Here is a 24,090-nt window from a genome sequence, read left to right on the forward strand (position 1 = left end):
ACACAATATTTTGTCATATTTCATATTTTCTAGTCTTTCTTTCAGGATGTTGCGTAGTGTCACAGATGACATTATATGAGATAAAATGATCAATATTTGTGTTTAAATAGCCATTGTCAAAATAGCCAATGCCAAAATAAGCCTAACATTATATGAAGAGTTTGGTTCCAAAACGCAATAAATCCATTTTGACAAATTTTGGTAAAAACGTGTTTTCTATACCAAGAAAGTGACAAGATGAAAACAACAATTTTCTGTTACAAACTTTCACATAGCATCTTTAGGTTATAAAACATAAAATTCAAATCCATAACTTGATTTTCAAAGATTCATTATAAAAACGGATTATATTTTCCAAAAAATGCAATAAATCCATGACAAGTTTTTATTCAAAATGCTATAAATCTATTGAATCAATAGCCTATATAAATGTGCATTCATCTTTGCCATGTTATATATTTATTTAGTTGACTAGTTGTACACACTAATTAAAAATATAAACATTAATGTCATTAATCAAAACACTTACTTTGTCATATTAAGAACACTGTCATTGCTGCGATTATACTTGACGTCGTTGTTTAACGTTTTTCACAGCGATCAGCTGTAAAATGTTTTGGTCCTGCTCGATTTTCGTTGACCGAGTAAAATTATGGAAAGTTTTTCATAAGATCCCCTGGGGTCAATGTGTTATCATGACAGAAACTTAATGCTGTCGGCCCGGGCAAACAAGCACCCGTTTCCCGAGTGCCTCTTGCGTAAATTATTAGATGTTGATGGCTTATGTTTCTTTCCCGTCACAGAAAACCATCACAGGTTTATCAATGCTATTAAAGTATTATTTTGTTTTTGTTTGTTTGTTGATCACGAAGTACAAAGTAGATGAGGAAAACTAGGGTACCGTGTACTCAACGCGCCACCATTGTTTGTTTACATTGCGTGGAATGGTGCACTGTAATCTGTGGAGCGGATTTATAACATTCTGTAGAAAAGGGGGCGTTCATTGCATTTTGGGAAAAAAGGGAGAAAAGATGACAGAATAACACGGCGGATATTGGATTTGTGTAAAATTATGAATTTACTTTTTAATACTGACCTGATATAATGCTGATTCTGGCAGTAACTAATTTTTTTTTCAAAAATGGCATTTATTGCGTTTTGGAACCAAACTCTTCATATAGTCTGAACCCAGTATAGCTGACTGATGGTTAACACACCTGAGAACAAACTTAGTGTTTTCCGTTTTTCCAGCACCAGATTCACCAGACACAATGATGGACTGACTCATCTTCAGAACCCTCATGTCCCTGTATGCCTTGTCCGCTGAGAGACACACAAAAAATCCACGTCACAATCTTCCAACACTGTGACAACAACTTGAGGCCTAGTCCACACGGACACGGGTATTTTTATAACCGTGAGTTTTTTCACGCGGTTCGGCCGTTCGTCCACACGAAACCACAGTATCGGGGCAATGAAACCGAGCATATTTGAAAACCCCGGCCAGGGTGAGCTTTTTAAGAAACCCCGGTTACAGTGGTGTCGTGTAGAGAGTAAAACCGGGGGTTTTGCCTTGCGACGTCAGAGTGTGCGCCGTTATCCACTGTGTTTGACGTCAAGATTGTGCGCCGCTGACTGCTTTGTTGATGATTCTGTGCAATGGCGGACGTATCTTGCTAATAATAACTGTGCTAACAGGGCTTCTAACATGTATACAGATAAATGCTCAGTTATCTCACTATATTGCGGAACTTGGGTTATATCCCCGCCTGCTGGCGTGGCATGCTCTTGACAGCGCTTGATAGCGTGCTTTTGCTTTATCGTGTGGATAGATATTTTATTTAACCAAGCATGTGTGGACGGGATTTTTTTTAGGGAAAACTCCAGTTATAAATATACCCGTGTACGTGTGGACTAGGCCTGAATCTATAGAGAAAAAACTTCTTGAACTGTTCTTAAATCAGAAACTTCAGTTGTCCTATCAGATGTTCTCACCGATAGCAAAAACATGAGGCGGCATTGTCCCCAAAGAGCGTCCCTGATAGCTTTTAATGGCATCTGGGGTGTAGAGTTTAGGGATGTCGAAATATGGGTTCACAGCAATCAGGATGTTGGCCACATACGTCTGAAATGAAAAAAAAAACACACAGAAACACAAGAACATTTAAAACATAGATTTTTGTTGGCGTATGAGTTGGCAACTAACGCACCTTCATACTACTAATACGAATAGAAAGTGTTCACTTCCAACCTCCCCTACTGATCATTATTTGGACAAACAGGTAGTCCCCACCTCCAAACTCATGCCATTGGTTTAGACAGAAGTTGTCATGTCAGACTGCCCTAACAAACAGTTTTATTTGAAGTAGTATTTGAAATACAGAAAAAATACAGAATAAACTTTCCCTTTATAGTTTACTTGGTGACATCTGTATTCGATGACAGTGGTGACACTGTAGTAAACAAACTTTCTTTAACAGACCGGCACATGCCCCACCCCTCTCTCATCTCTCTCCCATTGCTGTCATTCAAGGCCTCACGCTTTTCGGGTAGCAGTGGCACAGCTCTACTTCATAGGACCTAATTAAGTGCATTGGGCAACTCGATAGCGTCTGGGCAGGATTAGTTGGGTCATCCGAGACTCGCAGTCACACTAGGGCAAGACCCGGGCACTTTCCTGACAGGCCTGGGCACTGCCTGGGCGAGCGTGCACTGACAGCAGGACCACTGCTTCTCTGATGAGAGGCTAATAAGTGTCTGCTGGAGCACGACAATAACATGCCCATCAGCCTGCCAATGAGATTTGTGGAGGTTACCGTGCATCTGGAGGTTCCTATGCTGCCCTGGGGTGACCGACATTTTAATGCACTGTCCATAAGTTTAAGATTTTATGGCCCAAATCTGTTCAAACTTTAAGCAAAGTCTTATAAGGAAGTCATGTCACTGCGCCACTATGTTTGGAATGCCTTCAGGTCTTGTCAGACACTGCGCATGCCCAAAGTTTAATGCTTTGAAGTACTACAGCTGTTTAAATGGTAACAAAGCCTCTCCCACAGAGAATGTCATTCTTTAATGGTTGACGATTAGCTCTTTTTACTGGAAGGCAGGACTAGATTGGCCATATTAACCTTTGCATATCCCTATTCAAAGCAATAGCAGTGATGTTGACGCATCTTGGTAATATTAAATATCTTTGCTTTTATTAATTTCAAGTTATTCAGATGCTGATTTCCCTCGAAAGCTAGGGCAGGACCTTAAAGGGACACTCCACTTTTTTTGAAAATAAGCTAATTTTCCAGCTCCCCTAAAGTTAAGCAATTGAGTTTTACCGTTTTGGAATCCATTTAGCTGATCTTCTGGTTTGGCGGTACCACTTTTAGCATAGCTTAGCATAATTAATTATATCTGATTAGACCATTAACATAATGCTCAAAAATAACCAAAGAGTTTCGATATTTTTTCCTTTTTAAAACTTGACTGTACTGTAGTTACATCGTGTACTAAGAATGATGGAAAATTAAAAGTTGGTATTTTTTAGGCCAATATGGCTAGAAACTCTCATTCTGGCGTAATAATCAAAGACTTTGCTGCCGTAACATGGCTGTAGCAGGCATAGTGATATTACACAGTGCACGAAAATAGTCCCCTTGGTAATGTTCAATAGCTGGGGACTATTTTCGGGCATTTCGTAATAGCATTATAGAATAAATATCGAAACTCTTTGGTTATGTTGGTCACTTTCGTCAACACAAGATGGTGGTGCAACTTCGTTTACCGAATTACAATAAAATTCATCAAGGTTTGTTATCTCTACAAGAATACGCATCAGGTGTTTTTTTGTTTCTTATGTATTGAATTAATTTATGAAGCCTGTATACTGTGACGTTGCAATGCTATCATATTTTGTCCAGCTTAGTTTGTTGTAAATTAAAAAGCCTGATAACCAAAACTGACATTGCATCCATTGATTTCTCACTAACAGGTCCACAACTCATCAACTTGGGGCTTAAAGGGAACCTATATGCCCATTTGTTACAAGATAAAATATTTTCTGTAAAGTTTCAGCTTAAAATACCCCACAGATCATTTATTACAGAAATGCCCCTATTTGGGTGGAAGCAAAAAAGCGCTGCTTTCAGGTGTGTACCTTTAAATGCAAATTAGCTAATGCCCTTACTCACTTACCAAGAGCCAGTAAGCGCCTAAAAATAAATCAGATTCCTGTGAATACAGACTGAGGCGATAGTTTCTTTAGCCGCAATAGTGCTACAACGCCCAAACAAACACATTTACTGTGGGTTCACACCAGCCGCGTTTGAGATGTCACATTCGCGTCCACCGCGTCTAGTTTGCCGCTTGAACATTTTGAGTTTACTCGCTTCATTCACACGTGAAAGACACGCGTGAAATTCTAGTTATCGAGACATTCACGCGGAAATTCGCACCATGGGAGGGGCTTCTGCTTCTGCTCGCTTTCTGTAATCACGTCACTACTAGAGCAAGCTCCTGATTGGTTAGCGTGGCGCGTTTTTCCGGCAAAGTTCAAATTTTTCAGCCACGTTTAATTCGCACAATTCGTGCAAACCAGCTGCGTGAATGAGGCGGAATTGCGTCTACCGCGAGACCTCCAGACGTGTGTGTCAACGCGTCTTTACATTGACTTAACCCAGAGATGTTCACAAGTCTCTGAGCTCGAGTCCGAGTCAAGTCTGAAGTCTTTGACCTCGAGTCCAAGTCAAGTCTGAAGTCTTTGAGCTTGAGTCCAAGTCAAGTCTGAAGTCTCTGTGCTCGAGTCCAAGTCAAGTCTCAAGTCTCGTTGTAACATATTATTTTTAAGCAATAGAAGTGGTTTTCTGTTTGTCTTGGGTTGTTTGATTAACATAAATGACACAGACTTAAGTAGGTTAATTGAGGTTACTGTCTCTTTATTAAGAACAAATAAGGCCAGACTGGTTTCTGACTGGTTTCTTAAGACATAAACAAAAAAAATGTATAAGAAAAAGAATACTGTGAGATCATTTTGCGTGTATGTGGCTTGTCAAGAAAAGAAAGATTTTATGTTGGCTTAACTTTTGAAACACTTCTCTCTGTATGTGCACTACTGAGGGCACTGAAACGCGTGATCAAACACAGGCAGAGGGCGAATTCAGGAAGAAGATGCAGCAGTCGCTTCACATAAAAACGTTACGTTGTTTTTCATTGCTCTATTCAGCAAATGTATGTTAATGGACTACAGTATGACACAAAGTAGCGCAACTCTGGACCTGACTGGAGCTGGACCGGATACACTTAACCGCATGTGCGTACAGAAATCTGCTCACTTGAGCGCCTTTTTGCGGTTAAATTGTTTAACCATTTAAACAATTGCAAGCCTTAGAAACACGTTAATGACAAACTTACCCTATTTAAATTGCATATTAATCCGCAAATCACATGCGAGCCGAACCGCGGATCCGTCACAGCACTACCCAAAGCTTCAGATGAATGCCACAGCAGCGGCTGCCTCCAGGTACAGTGGACATGTATGTTCGCGGCCGCGCGCGCGGAGCAGATACGTCACGTGTTACGTCGTGGGCAGGTTGTAGGTAACGGAGGGAGCTATGACAGCGAGCTCATCAGACGTTTCCTAAAAATAAACATTGTTCACGAGTCGCGCGGCTCGAGTCCGAGTCGAGTCTGAAGTCTTTGAGGGTCGAGTCTCAAGTCGAGTCTGAAGTCACTGTGTGTGCGACTTAAGTCGCACTCGAGTCCGAGTCTCAAACTCGAGTCCCCATCTCTGACCTTGAAATCACTCGCGCTTGCCGCTTCTACCTCGGCTGGTCTAGGTAAAATTGACCAGTCAGTCAGTTGCCGTGGGCGGGGCTTTATCAGTGTGATGTCACATTAACAAAAGAATCAAAACAGCATGTCTAATGAAAAAAGAAGGAGTGGGTGGATTGTTTTCATTGTAGGGTTGTTGTGTCCTACTGCCAACACACATTTATGTCCAAACACCATGCAGGGAACTACACTGCAACCAAAATGGTCGCATATGCGAACTTTTGAACTGCCGTTGCGACCCTAATTTTTAATGGGTCGCAAATGTGCTACCTAATGTTTTAGACAATATGCTATGGTTTACTATGAGCATTTTTAAAAACAGAAATTGGATTTTAAGAATATGTTTTATAACGTGCTCTGAGCCTTCAACACGTTGGCTTCATTTTGAGTGAAAGCACGTCGTGTCTCTCCCTATGAGTGTGCGTTCGCGTGCTCTCTGTTTCTCAATGAATTGGGTGGAACGCGAAGCAAGCGGAGTGTCTTCCATGTTTCTGAACTTGATCAGAGGTCTTTCTTCACTGACGACTCGGGACCCGTATGGTTCCGGGTTTATATTTTAAATGGTCTGTCAGGTCCGGTTAGGTCCTAATTTAATTACTTTGGGTCCCAAGTCTGATTAATATTGTGTTTATAACCCGAGTCGATCGGAAAACGGCCATGAGCGCTACCGCGCTAAAGCTCGAGTGCAGTTTCAGCGTGCCTCCGGTTTCTATGGCGATGGTTCTTGTTACGACCACGCGCTGCATTTTCTTTCTCAAATTTTTTTAATAATCTTATTATTAATAAACCACATCTTTTCTAAAACCATATCCATATTTAAAAAGTTTGCACAGAGATTGTAGCAAAAAAGCAGTGCTAATGTCAAGCCCATTGCACTGAACGAGTAAAGCTTAAGCTGACCCGGAATATAAAAAACGCAAAGCAATGTAAAGTCTGTCACCGGGACAGCAAGTAGACTTTTAAATCTGAAATAATGAGTGGATTAAGCTTTTTAAATTGGCAAGAGAGAAATAGAAAGATAGAGCAGAAGCAGTAAAAGTGCCTATCTAATAGAAATTATTACCATTATAACATCAGTCATAACATCAGTCACATTTATAATCTATAGACCTGCACTGTCTATTAATATACTATACATAGTATTGTATTATATTGAGTTTGATAAAAGGGGTCTAATTGCTTCATATATCAGTGCAAAAACAGTAAGTGTTTTCGTGGTGCTTTGAAAAACAGTGTCAGCTTTGTTAATGGCAAAGAAAGTTTGGGTTGGTTAGATTAATGAAATATAATGAGAAATTAATATTACTTTTCAATAAATCAAAGTATTGTGTTGTGTCACACATAATTAGTTCTTCGTCACATGTATAGTAGACCATTATTTGTCAGTGGGTAATGATTGCCCTTTTCACTGGCTACCACCACAAGTAAATTTCAGATCTGTGGGAAACACTGCAACGTTTAAGAAAACAAGAAGGCATGTGGTTTAAAAGATGGCAAGTAAAATAAAAAGCATATCTGTATGCAATACAGTTTCATTATTGTTCATTATTATCCAGAGCGCCTTAATATAACTTGAAAAAAATATGTGCGACCAAATCATATTTTGCGCCAGTTTCCCACTTATAATACGACATATCCGACATGACTTGAATGCACCATGGGGATCAAAACATACTCTACATTACTTAAACACTAGTCAACATACTTTACAACAATGTAAATAACACCACCACCTCTGGCGGCTTGATTCCATGCTTTGTTTCATTTTGAAAATCAACTCATAAAATCATTACAAGTACATTCTCAACACTGCCACAAGGGCCCCTACAGAAGTTTACTTACATAGATCAAGTCTTTGCTGTAGCGGACACGGATGTTATTGAGAAGAGTGGCCTCGTTCAAATACATAAGAGAACCTGAAAGCAAAGTAAACACGTAAACAGACGGATAAACAGACACAAGCTGCATTTAATGTGATATCAATGGCTGATGCACCCTCATAAATGTTATGCACTTACAGTTGTCTTCAACATGTTTGTTCACATCCTCCTCAGCAGGAAAGACTTGATTGATGGGAGCCAGAAAGGTCTGCAAAGAGAAAATCAGCATCAACCATTCTGTGACCTCTCTAGCCACATGAAAAACCTCGCTTGTCAATAGCTGACGATGTCTACATTGATCTTTTTCCCTATTTATTCATTTGGGCTGCACAATCAATTCAATCAAATAAATAAAATAAATAAAAATTTGTATTATGTGGCAAGCATTTAATAAATGCAATGAGACCATTGAAACTGGCCTCTCGTGTTTTATTGCCTAAACAACTGATGATTTTTTTTTACATATTCGCATTGTAATATTATTTAAAGTGCACAACGTTTACCACCATAGATGGTTAGAAAGATTAACGAGCTAAAACACAAGTAGATGGCAGTTGTCCGCGCTATCATTTCAAACGCTGTCTAGTTACCTTCAGCGAGATGTAAAAGCCATAAACACTCAAGGTCTTCATGCATTACAACAGCGCAAATGACAAGGAGGAGCGGCGCTACTGTAGGTCAACCATGATGGATTGTGTCTAATAGCGAACGTAATTGCCCGGAGGAAACCGTAAAGTCATGTTGATGTGAAAGGTGAGAACATAAGCTATGGAATCTATTACATGACACATTATGAGACACCCATAACTGCCCATCACAAGCGCATGCTATTCACAGAGAGAAAAGACAGGCTGACCTTTCACAGAAACCCCATTTATCTTCTGACATTTCTGCTTTCCATTATTCTCTTCCTACACTTTTATACACGTCATTAACATAAGGAACATGCAAGAAAGTTGTATTGTGAACCTCAATGCCATTACTGGCCTAAAACATGAATAACTTATATTAAAATATTACATGGAGATCAAGGATATTTCATTCGGATTGGTTAATCACAGCATTGAGCAAAAAGGTTTTGTATAATGAATATTAATTAATTAATGCTACACAATCTCACTAACATATCTAGGTATAAAGCTAGAAGTATAGTTTCGTGTTACACATATTTCGTCATCAAAATAGTATGTGGGCCTGTACATGTCCGCATAGGTCGCACATGTGTATACAGAAGAATGTAGAATGAATTGCGTTGCATTTTGTCGCAACGCGCATGTGTCAAACGTCTGTGTACACTTACGAGTCAAATAAACTCGATTGTGCGCATACATTCGTGTACATGTAAAAAACTATACTCTTACTGTTACTACTGTATTTACAACTCTTCCCACTCTTATTTTCGATTCGATATTGAAATTGTATCACTCAGTAATGGAAAACATAGCATTGGTGATATAAACCTGGATTTTAAAGTGGCACTCCGCTTTTTAAAAAATATGCTTATTTTCCAGCTCCCCTAGAGTTGAACATTTGATTTTTATCGTTTTGGAATCCATTCAGCTGATCTACGGGGCTGGCGGTACCACTTTTAGCATAGCTTAGCATAATCCATTGAATCTGATTAGACCATTAGCATCGCGCTCAAAAATAACCGAAGAGTTTCGATATTTTTCTTATTTAAAACTTGACTCTTCTGTAGTTACATCGTGTAAGACTGACGGAAAATTAAAGGTTGCAATTTTCTAGGCCATGTTACGGCATAAGGGGAGTATAGTTACTAGCCATATCAGCCTAGAAAATCGCAACTTTGAATTTTTCGTCAATCTTAGTACACGATGTAACTACAGAAGAGTCACGTTTTAATTAGGAATAATATCGAAACTCTTTGGTTATTTTTTAGCGTGATGCTAATGGTCTAATCAAATTCAATGGATTGTGCTAAGAAGCTATGCTAAAAGTGGTACCGCCAGACCCAGAGATCAGCTGAATGGATTCCAAAACGGTAAAAATCAAATGTTTAACTCTAGGGGAGCCGGAAAATTAGCATATTTTCCACAAAAAAGTGGAATGTCCCTTTAATAGTAAATAGTGGATAATGACAGATGTATATTTAATCTTTTTTTTTCTTGTGGGAATGAATTTTCTCAGAACATTTGAGAAATTTCACCACACAGAGCCATTGTCTCTAAGGGTGTGTGTAAGCAGTCGAGACACAGGTGGCTGTTTTCTCTAATGAAGCTGCTCTGTGTGTAACATGATCAGGACACCTGCAGCAGGTAGCACACATTACTTATTCAAAGCCCCTGCAAGTGACACCCTCATACAACACGGCACTATTCTACAGACACATGTTCTCGCATTTTACATATCGCTCAGATACCTGGAGGCCTTTTTAACACATCAGGAAGTCAATCAAGTGCACTGTGTGAGAATAATGTCAGCATCATCAGTACAAACAACCTAGAAATGATGATCACATCACAGGTGCTTAGCAACTAATGTCATTCGCCTTGCATGAACATTATCATGGCACAAAATCTACCTAAATGATTTACTAATAGCTACCAATTAGAAATTACAGAAAATATTCAAAATAACTGGAATGCTAACCTTAGTACTAAAAACATATTCAACTTAATTTGACGAAACCAAAATGATTAGAGCTTAAATTAAACATAACTTCAAATCTCACTGGTTCTTGAGTTTCTTATGACAAACTATCACATGACAACTAGTCACATAGAACCAATTAGATCACAGGTTATCAATCTGCTGCCATATTTGATTTTAGTGCTAATGTTTGTTTTGATTTCATTTCCCCTAACAAGCTCCCACTGGAGTCGTTTGGATTACTTTTAGGGTGGATGTAAGTGCTTTTTGGAGCTTTAACATGTTGAGTCCATGTAAGAATATGAAGTTGATGGCATACTTTTATAAAGGCATATGTTTCATCTGAGATGGAATAAGATTTTAAATTAGGGTGACCATACGTGCCATTGTTCCCGGACGCGTCCTGGCCAGGATTTCGTTGTATCTTCCGGAAGTCGTATTTGTTGACCGCATTCGCCATTCAGTTAAAAACATAAGACATACAATCATAGTTTCATTCTTACCTTTAAATGTAATGGTTGCTTTTCTGTAATAATAATAATAATCCTCTATGACGTATGCGGTCGACAAATACGACTTCCGGAAGACGAACCCGAAATCCTGGCCAGGACCCGTCCGGGAAGAATGGGACGTATGGTCACCCTATTTTAAATGGGTGAACCACTAGCTTAAAGGAATAGTCTACTCATTTTCAATATTAAAATATGTTATTACCTTAACTAAGAATTGTTGATACATCCCTCTATCATCTGTGTGCGTGCACGTAAGCGCTGGAGCGCGCTGTGACGCTTCGATAGCATTTAGCTTAGCCCCATTCATTCAATAGTACCATTTAGAGATAAAGTTAAAAGTGACCAAACACATCAACGCTTTTCCTATTTAAGACGAGTAGTTATACGAGCAAGTTTGGTGGTACAAAATAAAACGTAGCGCTTTTCTAAGCGGATTTAAAAGAGGAACTATATTTTATGGCGTAATAGCACTTTTGGGAGTACTTCGACTCGGCGCAGTAACACCCTCCCTCTCCCATTATGAGAGTGAGAAGGGGAGCGGACTTTTCAGGCGAGTCGAAGTACTCCCAAAAGTGCTATTACGCCATAAAATATAGTTCCTCTTTTAAATCCGCTTAGAAAAGCGCTATGTTTTATTTTGTACCACCAAACTTGCTCGTATAACTACTCGTCTTAAATAGGAAAAACGTTGATGTGTTTGGTCACTTCTAACTTTATCTCTAAATGGTACCATTGAATGAATGGGGCTAAGCTAAATGCTATCGAAGCGTCGCAGCACGCTCCAGCGCTTACGTGCACGCACACAGATGATAGAGGGATGTATCAACAGTTCTTAGTTAAGGTAATAACATATTTTAATATTGAAAATGAGTAGACTATTCCTTTAACCTACTTGTGTTGCCAGATCTTGCAAGAAAATCAGCAAACAAGAACATGCCCATAATAAACTAAAATAATCCAAATGCTATACAATGAAAATAAGACCAAAAACCTTTGATCAAGCAATTTAAAGGTGCAGTGTGTAAATTCTAGCTGCATCTAGTGGCGAGGCTGCAAATTGCAACCAACGGCTTAAGCCACTACTCACCCCTCGCTTTTAAAACACATAGAAAAGCTATGGTAGCTGCCACCAGACAAACATGTCATCGTCGGAGACAACTTAGTAAAAATATGTCCATTAAGGGCTTCTAAAATGGCGGCACAAAATGGCGACCTCCATGTAAGGGGACCCTCGGTGTATGTAGATAAAAAGGTCTGGTTCTAAGTTAATAAACGCATAACAGTTCGTTATGAAAGGTCTTTATAGACCCCTGATAATATAGTTTTGTAAATTATTTTGCATTTCTGTCAAGAGATCCTTCTAAAAATTACACACTGCACCTTTAAAGAGTGATTGACTCATGAATCAGCCTATCGCTAGTCTTGATTCTAAAAACGCAGCAGACAAAACAGGACACAACACTTGACTACGCTTTAAAATAATATGTCCCTAGCTGACTCTGGGCAAACTCTTTTAAAAGTACAACACTGTACCTATAAAGTTCATAATAGTACCACAGAGCTACATACTGGTATCAAAGAGTGCATGTTAATACATCAAAGGTACATATTGTTGCCAAATGTATACATATATGTGCCTAAATGTTACATATTAGGACCTTTTTAAAGGATACTGCCCCAGTGACAGCTATAGGGACCATTTTTTCTGACAGTGTATTGTAAGTGCATGTACCACTGTACCAACACAACCTATTACTGTAAAAGCTACATTATTTAATAATAGTGACCCTGTTAAATTAAACTAATAGCTTTGCTATTTGTAGTGATGCTACTTTCAAACACTGCAGCCACCTGTTTGGTCCCTGGTTAAGTGTTCGTGGGATACATTTCAAGGGCAGGAAAGCTGATGCCTTACCTTTCCTCGTTGATTGAGAGGATCTATGGTGAGTGCGTCGGCACCAATGTCCTCTATCATGCCCAACTGGAACCCATCTGTTGGGTGGGGCGCCCACACAGGCTTCTCATCATCCATTGCACCCCACAACTACACAGCAGCTCTGGAGGACACACACAGGGTTAAGAGTAAATACTGGATAATGGCTGGCAGTATGCAAAGCTTGTTCAACAGAAAAGTGATTTTGTTTGACACACCCCAAGTGACTGTAAACAAAATGCTTTTGTAGATTACTTGAAACAAGGTGTAGGATTACAAATTTATAAAATGTTATATCTAGGTTCCAATGTAATAGCATATAAACTGAAAAAGTGATGTACATTGTGTTATACATCTTGAGGTAAAGATTATGACATTCTACAATCAAGTCAGGCAGCCCAGGTGGCTAAGACATTAACCTTTTGTCTTTATGCTCTTCCTGATCATTGGGAAGGTTACCAAGTTAACGGTGATTGCTAAGCTCAAGGCAAAACTGTGCCTTTATCTCTATGCATTTGAAGGTATGGGCGATACAGTAAGGATGATTGGATTAGCACCTATTGAATGAAACTGTTATGCTGATGAGATTAAGGCTGAAGCAATTCTGGTAACGGGCTGATTCCTTGACTGAATTTACATGCTTTGTTTAAAGTTGAGTGCTTTGTATTCCATTTAGGGGACTGCCCCCTAAAATGTGTATAAATGCAATGTAGGGCTACTGTAAGTCAGACTTGGTGACTGCAGCGCCCGAGCTCTATGCTCTGATTTGAAGATCGCTTTCTGCAATAAAGACTACTGCTCGAGGAAATCCAAGTCTCCTGGTCTTCGCTAAAAAGGTTTACAACAGATGGTGCCGTGACCCGGATAGAGCTTCTCATTTCACCAAAAACATCTACAAACATCGCTCCAGACTGATTATTTCAGCTCAACTTTGATTTGGTGAGTGTCACTCTATCAAAAGAACCTCTACAGACCAGTACATGTGGTTAAGTGTTAACAAACAGCTGCAGGTTTCTGTTAACAAATGTTGGTTTACCCTCTGTTTAGGCAGGGAAGATTAGCATAACGTGCTAATATTTGTTTGGTTATCCTCTGTTCAGCCAGAGAAGAAGTTTAGTTATCCTCTGTTCAGCCAGAGAAGTTTAGTTATCCTCTGTTCAGTCAGAGAAGAAGTTTGGTTATCCTCTGTTTAGGCAGGGACGATTAGTACCACATGCTAAATTTTGTGTTATTCTCTGTTTAGTCAGAGAAGTTTGGTTTAACCTGTTTATCCCGGATGTATAAGAACACATCCATATGAGAAAGTAGATAATCCTCTGCTTTGCCAGAGAAGAATTGAGGCTATCATCTACTTTGTAAGGAAGGTTAACAACAGTGATTATCTGAATCAGCATAGAGGAAAATGGTTAAAAGGCATCCTAGACTGACTCCCACAACTGAAGAAGGTGGTCTTGCGACTCCTTTGTGGTCAGATAGCGAATTCAAATCACTGTTAGGAGTGCAAATGGACCTTATAGTCACTAAGAAAGTTAGACAAGAGCTAACTCAGAAGTATGAAATCCATCCAGACAAGACTTGGTCTGTAGATGAGTGTAAAAGGGTACTAGGAGCATGTATTCGCAAGAACAATGTGAAAGGCATTATCTGCTGCCACAGAGAATTTGGTTTAACGCTAGCTACACAACAGCTTCAGCGTAATTCAGAACTAGAGGAACAAAACAAAGAACTCCGCGCTAGAGTAACCTCTTTGACTAAGAAATTGAACCGCAACAAAGCTGCAGTAAAAACTGATATGGAAGAAGTTAGTCAGCCTGATATGAATTATCCTGACTTACAAACTTTCTTTGAAACAGATGTAGCCATCCAATCAGTAGATGATGTGCCTATAAACTCAGTGAAGGTATGTGGCGCTAGAAGAAGATCTCAGGGAATTGAGGGAGTTAAAAGTGTTACTCCTAACTCTTCTGTTGTCCAAGTAAAAACTGTTACAGAAGCACTAGGACCTAAAGATATAGAGAGATTATCTCAGAACTTACCCTCAGCGCGGCGCACAAATTTTTGTGAATTTAGAAGAGCATTGATCAGCAAAATGCGTCTCTATGACATGTCGTTAGCAGAAGTCACACAGCTCATGTCACAAATTCTAACTGAATCTGAATTCAACAGTTATGAGTCCGCTGTTACTTCTGAACTACAACATGCCAGTAAAGGCGATTTAAGAGAAGGTGTTTTAAAGATTCTAAAGAATATCATAGGACCCAAAATCGACTGGTCCAGAATCACTAACTGTGTACAAAGGAAAGAAGAAAGTGTGAGTGAATACACTGAAAGGTTTTGTCAGGAAGCTGTAACTTACAGTGGAATAGTTGATGATCCTGAAAATGTGCTAGAGGACAAGGGACCTCTTGTCCGCATCTGGTCAGACGGCCTTGCAGCTGAGTATAGAAAAGCCTTACCATTCCTAGATCTAACTTGGTCTAACAAAACTCTCAGAAGTAACCTTGACAGTTTAGCTACATGGGAAAGAGATGCTGATGTTAAGGCAAAAGTAAGAGTAGCCACAGCTACATTTAACACAAGAAATCAAGAAAATAAATGTCTTAGGAGGGACATCAAATGTCACTACTGCGGGAAGCAAGGGCATTATTTAAAAGAGTGTAGGAGAGGTAAAAAGATACTTGGAGAAATTAACAGTGTTTCTCAGCTCTTACAGAGCCTCCTTACAATACTGAAGCAGCCCCTCTCCTCTACACCCAATCTGTGGGGCAACTTGCTAAGAGTCTAAACATTAAGGCTGTGAGAGCTTATTGCTGTATTGAAATTTACAATGATGAAATACTCTTATGTAAAGATTCATGCAACAAAAAGGTTGCTATTTTTCCTTTTATGTATAAGTGTGGCTGGGACTGCAATCGTGATTTAATCTGATAATCACTTACCACCACCTCTTAAGCAGAATAGTTTACTCTCACAGCCCTAAATGGTCTTTAGCTACAGGTCAGTAATTTATACTGTCTTATGACGTCTCCTATGACTGATTTTTCTTAAAGGTTTTTAAGGTTTTTTTACAGTTTAAAAGGGGGATGAGCTCCTTTACAATCTAAGATGTTGATAGCTCCCATGTTGATAGGGACAAACTAGGACACATGAACCAGTGAGGAGCCCAGGGAAGAACCGAATGCAATAGGCTTCGGGGGCCAACCCTGCGGTGAAGACTCCCTCATAGGCTTTCCCCATTCCACTAGTCCTTCCTTACCTCACTGTTCTTTAGGTGTCACAAGAATTAAGAAATAGGGAAAGAAGGAACAATAATAGCAGACTCAGACTAAACCGTTTTTGTTTTTTACAACAAATACTGCTCTTTCGTCTTTTGTTTTCTTTCTTTCTTTGTGCAGTTACCCTTGATGGCTGTCCCAAAACGCATACACACTAACCTCCTTAACTGCGTATGAAGGCACAACCTCTAAAGAAAACGATACCCACTGCCAAGCCAACAGTCACGAAGAAAAAAATACACAACGCAGAGAAACAAATACGGGAACTTAAGTCATCTCTCAGCATGATCAAGCAAAATTACACCAGATGACTGAAGACAATTCTTTATGGTTTGGAAACCTGTTGGTAAATGTTTAGTTCAAAAAAACAACCCATGCCCATCACAAGGAGATGACAGTTCCAACCAAAAAAAGACTATTACCCGTGGGAACTTCACGGACTCTAGCTGCATGTTTGTTTCTGTGTCAGCATGCAGTTCGTCACTACAGACAATCAACACAGAACAAGTTACAAGAATGAACTTTTAGTGTCTTAAATTGTATTTTGTGAGAGTTATTAGAACTCTCAAAGGGGGAACTGTAGGATTACAAATTTATAAAATGTTATATCTAGGTTCCAATGTAATAGCATATAAACTGAAAAAGTGATGTACATTGTGTTATACATCTTGAGGTAAAGATTATGACATTCTACAATCAAGTCAGGCAGCCCAGGTGGCTAAGACATTAACCTTTTGTCTTTATGCTCTTCCTGATCATTGGGAAGGTTACCAAGTTAACGGTGATTGCTAAGCTCAAGGCAAAACTGTGCCTTTATCTCTATGCATTTGAAGGTATGGGCGATACAGTAAGGATGATTGGATTAGCACCTATTGAATGAAACTGTTATGCTGATGAGATTAAGGCTGAAGCAATTCTGGTAACGGGCTGATTCCTTGACTGAATTTACATGCTTTGTTTAAAGTTGAGTGCTTTGTATTCCATTTAGGGGACTGCCCCCTAAAATGTGTATAAATGCAATGTAGGGCTACTGTAAGTCAGACTTGGTGACTGCAGCGCCCCGAGCTCTATGCTCTGATTTGAAGATCGCTTTCTGCAATAAAGACTACTGCTCGAGGAAATCCAAGTCTCCTGGTCTTCGCTAAAAAGGTTTACAACAAAGGTCACCTCTTGTGCAGATGATTTAAGTGACAAAACTACTTGACTACTTGAAACTTTACAAATGGATGCTGTACAGTACAAATTGAAACTGTAACTATATGAAGGATGTTCGACTGCCAGGAAGATGGTATTTTGCACGATAGGACTTTAATATGATGCTATAAGTGGTGGCTTAATGAAATGTATCTAATAAAACCACCCTCAAGTCTTTATGATATTCTGGCCTTCAGATGAGGCTTGAGTTTCTTCTTTAAAGTCTGTGGGATTATTTGGGTGTTTTATAACCTGCCACAAAAAAATAAGTAGGTTCAAACAATTACAAGAATAAAAGCATTCCAAGCTATACATGCTGCATGATTTGTGCTATGGACATTGAAGTTTCATGCATGTCAAAAGTACAAATTTATCAGGATCAGTTATGGACTAAACTTTAAAGGGGACTTTTTCACAAGCATGTTAAAATTGCCACTTTGTAGGTGTGAGCAAAAATGTGCCGGTTTGGGTGTGTCCTTTAAAATGCAAGTGAGCTGATCTCTGCACTAAATGGCAGTGCCGTGGTTGGATAGTGCAGATTAAGGGGTGATATTATCCCCTTCTGACATCACAAGGAGAGCCAAATTTCAATTACCTATTTTTTCACATGCTTGCAGATGATGGTTTATCAAAACTAAGTTACTAGGTTGTTCTTTTTCACATTTTTTAGGTTGATAGAAGCACTGGGGACCCAATTATAGCACTTAAACATGGAAAAACCAGATTTCAATGATATGTGCTCTTTAATATATTTATGATTAGAGGTTTGTTTAAAGGTGCAATTTGTAAGATATTTGCAGTAAATTGTCCAAAAACCACTAGGCCAGTGTTATATATTTTGTTCAGCTGATTACTATCAATATCTGTAATGTTTTCAACTACTTGTAAATCGTGAGAAAATTTCCATTCAAAACATTGTTACGGGGCAGTGCAGTCTCCTGTCAATGACATTAATATCCATTTGACCCTTTGTTACCGCCTTTACTGACATAAAAACCACATGACAACAGATGTCGAGTTTGAAAAAATAAAATGCCGGCCAAGGAAGCGACTGGAGCACAAATTTAGTGTAAATAAACGCATATTTTCACTTTTTACACCTTTTAATTCCATTTCTAGCGAGAAATTAGTATTGTAGTTTTCAAATATGTGATTAGTTATCACAAAGGCGCTCTCTTTTTATATTTCAAACACGCTGCCATTGAAGTGCGTCCGAAAGCCTTTCTCTGAGCTGCCTTCATTTCATGCCTCCGAAGTCATTACCTCATTGAGGCAGCGAGGCAACAAGTCCTCACTGCCTTGAGTTTTCGGACGCAGCCAGTGTCGTGGACAAATGCGGAACTATGCGTTAGCGCCTGCTTGTTTATGGACTATGGATTACACTTTACCGTCTGCCGCTGGTTGTGTCAGCAAAGACAGCTCATGTAAGCGTATGGGCCAACCAAAAGACCCAAGAAGAGTTTGGAACAAAACGAGAGAAAGAATGAGGATTTGGTGTTGCATTATCTGGATGAAGAGAGCTTCGCGACAACATTGAACTAGACAGAGATTCTGATCCTGCTTGTGTTTTACGCAATGGGTGAGTTGCTTTGATTCGTAACCCTTCAAAAAACGTATGCTATTATATCGATCACAACATTAGTGTGTAAATTCTAATCAGCGCGTCTTCCCGCGGACGATATGCACATCAATAGGTATTGTACAGCAATATAAATGGTCATTTTAAGAAACTTCACAATAAGATTTGTACTGTCAATACATTATGTGAAAAATCATTGTAGATTGTAAGTTGAAAAACGGAGAAACTGGCGCCATCTAGCGGCAGGATAATACAAATTGCATCTTTAAATTCCCAAGTATTAGCAAATATAACAGGGATGATTATTGGACATATACCACTAATAACTGTATCAGATTAAAGGACAAGTTCGATATTTTACACTTAAAGCCCTGTTTTCAGATTCTTTATGATGAAATAGAACGGTTTTGACTAGGGATGCACCGAATCCAGATTTTTAAGGTTCGGCCGAATCCCGAATCCACCGTTTAAGATTCGGCCGAATCCGAAACCGAATACCGAATCCTACTCGCATCCTTATTCCAACACAGTAAAACACATTAATGAAGTAAAAAACGTCCACAGCAGTGTATTTTTCATTTTATTTAATTTTAACTGTACATTATGCCAGGATGACAAGTTGGAAAAACTATTTTGACAATAACCATAAGCCTATGCATAATGAAAGCGATGCGTTGCGACACGCTCGTTTTTCCAATAAGCAAGCAGCTCCGCGCTGAAAACTATATTTAACTTTGAGTGAGAAGCTCCGCTCGTCAATGTCAGTCTTCACACGGCCGTCCAATTACAGTGGAGGAGGGGCAGGACATTACCACAGCAACCAACCGGCTCACAGCTGAAGCATCACAGCTACCAAGCGCTCGGCTGAAAAACAGCTGGCATTTGGGGTCCTCAAGGCGTTTTCAGCGGTGTTTAAAAGTTTTGGTGTGTCCAGCTGACCGAAAGAAAAAGCTCATCTCCACGTCAGCACTCGATGTGTGTAATCAACGGCTGCGTGACGTCGACCAGCGTAGCGCAAGCCTAGGGTTCGGTTCGGTGGAAAAAAAATCTAGGATTCGGCCGAACCCGAACCCCGCCAAAAAGCCCAGTATTCGGCCGAATCCGAAACCGAATCCTGGATTCGGTGCATCCCTAGTTTTGACTGAAATTTCGACATATGAGGCTGCCCCGAGAATTTTCGTGTGTTTGCTGTTTCACCTCCCACCTCTATAATGGCTGTATAGGTGCATTGAAACAATTCTTCCTAAAATGCATTAAACTTTCGTTTACAAAGACGTGAAACTCACGGAGTGGTCATGCTCACACAAAAATCGCTGAAAAGATGCGTTCCAACAGGTTTTTTACCGTTCGTTGTAAACTTGTGGACCTATTTTCCCAAACACCTCACACCCGTATATTCTTCCGTTGAGAGCTTGAATAAAAGACACTCCAGCCCAGTTGGTGGCGATAATCCGCCTTCGCAGAGTAATACCGTACCTCACAGCACATCTAATACAAGTCAATGGAGTTGGACAAAAACTACGATAAAACCTGTTGGAATGCGTCTTTTGCAGACCCCTGACCACTCGGTGAGTTTTACGTCTTTGTAAATGAAAGTTTAATGCATTTTAGGAAGGATTGTTTCAGTGCACCTATAAACCCATTATAGAGGTGGGAGGTGAAACAGCAAACACCCAAAAATTCTCGGGGCAGCCGCATATGTGGAAATTTCAGTCAAAACCGTTCTATTCCATCATAAACAATCTGAAAACAGGGCTTTAAGTGTAAAATACCGAACTTGTCCTTTAAAACCAAAATTATATAATTTATGTTCTTTAAAAACACCAAATCATGCTTTAAAAAATGAAGATTGGCTAATAAATCTACTTTGTTTAATGACTGTGCCTTGTCTACCATTGTACATCAGTCCTGTTGAGGTATTTTACTGCCTGATGTGTTTTTTCAATGATCTTGCTTTTCAGGTGCGGCTTATCCTATAACTGTCTTTAATCTACTTCTCCCTCAGATATCTTCATCTGCACAGAAAATAAAGCTGGTGGTCTGATCTCTTTCTGTGCTCTAAGGCACTGATCGTACAATAAACAATACATTTCTTACAGTCTTCAATACAAGTCGTCTATTATGATGAGGTGAGGAATCCTAAGCCCTGCATGACATCCGATAAGATCCATAAATCCCCCGGGTACCTTAGACGGCATGACCTGCTGTCAGTCTACAAAAGCAATAACGTCAAATCCCTAGGGCCTTATTGAACCTGCCAAGAGCAAAATCATACAGACTTCACATTAAAGATGTCTGTCTGGTGTGCAAGGTAGGACGTGATAATTACTCCATCCATGCTCTGCTCTGTTCGATGTTTCACATTCTCTGATGTTTCAACAATGGCCCAATTATTGTCAAGCATGCTAAATAACCCCATTATGCGCTTGGATGTACATCTGTGCCAATCACTCGACTCTCACTTGAGTTTTTAGAAATGAACAGAGTTCAAATTAGGGCATGGGTATATTCTTCTGTTTTGGTGCAGACCTCATCATAGAGCTATCTGGCACGTTCTTAGGACTCTCAGTACAGTGCTGGATCAGTCACCCCAAAATAAGTTCAAAATGTGTAAAAAGGCAGTGATTTGAATACGGTAGTCACAAAAAGCAGGGTTTAGCTAAAACCAGACTAGGCATTGGTGAAATTAAACATCTTGTTTAAATGTTTAAGCTTCTTTTATATACATGCCTTACAAAAGGACCCTACTGGTGTGTGTCTTGAGCGAGGGGCAACCTTCCGATTTCTCTGATGAAGCCAATACGGAAGTGACTCAAACTGCAATTCATTGTCTGGCCGCTTGAGTCTGGCTCCAAAAGGAAGTCAATTCTCATAGACCTCCATGTTAAAATGCCCAACTTCACAGTGGAAAAAAATATGTTTACAGCCTGATATAAAAAGTGTTTTTGGTCTATATAGCTAATTTTGCCCTTTATAACAACTGTGAGGGGGTGAATTATTTTGTAACTCATGTATTAAGCCTTACAGTTCTGCATAATTAAGGGCGTGGCCACTTGAGTGACCGGTACATAGTTACTGCTGTCACTAGAATCGAGCTAGACGGGTGTGGATTCAGCAACCAGCCACCTCAGCTTCACCCCCGTGCTGCCTCTTTACCCATTTTCGGTTATCCGCGAGTGACGCGCGGTGACGCGTGGCAAAGATGGCAACGAAAGAAGCCTACTTTAAGCTTCATAAAAGCTCTTCAAGAACCTATGGGTGAAGTCATGGACACTATACGTCCATATTTTTACAGTCTATAATCTTGCGACATATTAAGGACACTGGCATATTTAAAGATCTATCAGTGCAAGTTATTTTCATCTGAGACAGCTCAAATATGTCATGTTGTTCTTAACCTGTATAAGAGTTTTTTATTCTATTGAACACAAAATAAGGTATTTTGGTTAATGATGGTAAGCACCTGTGGTGGGACGTCAAAGTCTTCTCTACTGGCCTAAACACTATTTTTATATTTTAATATATTTTTTCCATGAATGTGTCTTAAATGAATCCAATAATCGTCTATTATCTTCATTTCATAGTTTTTCTCTTGGTTGCGCTGCTTCCAGTAGTGCATATTTATTCAATCATATTTCAGCCAGCGGCTGACATCATGTGTTGCCAGGGTCAAAGAAATCTGTTAGGCCTTCAGAACAAACAGTGCAGGCGCCTTCAGCTTAAGATAAATGGCAATGAAATCATTGCATTAACCAATCAGATTTCGAGTTGGTGTCACCAGGGCCATCTAGCAAGCCTGCAATGACGTGAGCATTTTCGCGTCATATGATTGGATTGACCCACAGCAGTTTCAAACATACAAGTGCTCTCCATCTTAACGCAGTCGCAGAATCACAAAACACTGTTTAATCTGTAGCGGCTAAAAACAGAACTGACTGTAATGTATGCCATGATGGATTTTGAAGACAAAAATCCTGTTGAAATCCTTGATTTTCTTCAGCAAAAAAATCTGGATGAGAGAATGTGACAGCTGTACATGTTGACATGTTTGGCGATGACTATTCTTGTGTCCACTGCTTCAGTCAAATGAACATTTTCAGCTCTACAACAAATTAAAACTAATTATACCAGAAATACTACTCGACTTTTAGCATTAGCCTCTATGGTGATGGAAAATGACTCATTGATGTATTCTTGAGGAAAGAAAGAATGATGGATTTTGTTTACAAATAATCCAAAGGCTAATTTGGTGAGTTTAATGCATTTTATTTAGTAAGCAAATAATATTTGTAAAAATGTACATTTTGTGAATATCACTTTTTAATAGTAAACCTTTGAAAAACTCTTTGCATTATCTTTGAATAATAGACTGTAAACAAAGTAATTTGTTATACTTTTGATTCTTCAAACATTTTGTAAGCTTTTTAAGAACCATTTATGCGATTTCTTTAGCAAAAAAAAAAAAGAGTCTGACTTCATTTCAAATACCTTTCAAACGGTTTTCAGAATAATATTCACTGCATCTTATTTTGTAGTGTCTTTTTAAAATAAAGTAATATTTGACTGTTATTCCTTGAGGTGTAAAATACAGTCATTTTACTTTGCAATTAAACTGTTAAAGCGTTTGTATTGCCGTGATGTCATAATGATTTTATTACGAAATTGATTAATTTAGGACACCACTGAAGGCCTAGGTGTAAAATGCACAGACCACCACTGGCACAGTGCACTGTACCCATTGACTTCCATAGTATTTGTTATTCCTACTATGGAATTAAATGGGTACAGTCTGTGTGTTTACCATCATTTATCAAAATATCTTTTTTGTGTGTGTTCAACAGAATAAAGAAACTCATACAGGTTTAGAACAAAATGATAACAGATTTTTCATTTTTGGTGAACTATCCCTTTAAAGTGTATGTTGCAGGTTAACCACCACTGTCGATTAATGGGTACATAAATCACTCAAGATATGTGTATAATTTTTAAAATGTCTCAAAAATGGTCTTAAAGACCACTTTTTTTTACGTTTTTGGTATTAACGGTTTTTTTAACGCAATTCTGCGATGACGTCACGTTGGGGAGAAGTGGAGAAAGACTCAGCCAGAGCCATAGAGATAGATGAGACATTTATTGCTGTTTAATACTTACGTATATAATTTGGAAATCATGTATACATCGTAGGAAATATATAATGTGTTATACTGCAAAGTTACCTTGCTAATTATTAATTATGATATATGTGGAGATAAATAAAACTTCGCAAATCTGCTGATTTGATCCATTC

At 39.1% G+C, this 24,090-nt stretch overlaps 1 protein-coding gene across 2 annotated transcripts in view; it reads right to left on the minus strand.

Annotated features, from left to right (window-relative positions):
- The window catches only part of LOC141362539 (unconventional myosin-VI-like), an 84,948-nt gene extending 72,059 nt beyond the window's left edge, over positions 1-12,889 (minus strand). For both annotated transcript variants that reach the window (XR_012368286.1, XM_073864772.1), the window contains exons 1-5: positions 12,738-12,889; positions 7,839-7,908; positions 7,663-7,736; positions 1,996-2,125; positions 1,218-1,323 (exon numbers count right to left, since the gene is read on the minus strand). Coding sequence is in view for 1 of the 2 variants with exons in the window: in XM_073864772.1 (XP_073720873.1) it covers positions 1,218-1,323; positions 1,996-2,125; positions 7,663-7,736; positions 7,839-7,908; positions 12,738-12,854 (497 nt within the window). In the remaining variant the exon portion in view is untranslated. The remainder of the gene's footprint in view (positions 1-1,217; positions 1,324-1,995; positions 2,126-7,662; positions 7,737-7,838; positions 7,909-12,737) is intronic.
- Between the last annotated feature and the right edge of the window lie 11,201 nt (positions 12,890-24,090).

The sequence above is a fragment of the Misgurnus anguillicaudatus genome, unplaced genomic scaffold, assembly GCF_027580225.2.
Source record: "Misgurnus anguillicaudatus unplaced genomic scaffold, ASM2758022v2 HiC_scaffold_28, whole genome shotgun sequence".
Lineage (NCBI taxonomy): Eukaryota > Metazoa > Chordata > Actinopteri > Cypriniformes > Cobitidae > Misgurnus > Misgurnus anguillicaudatus.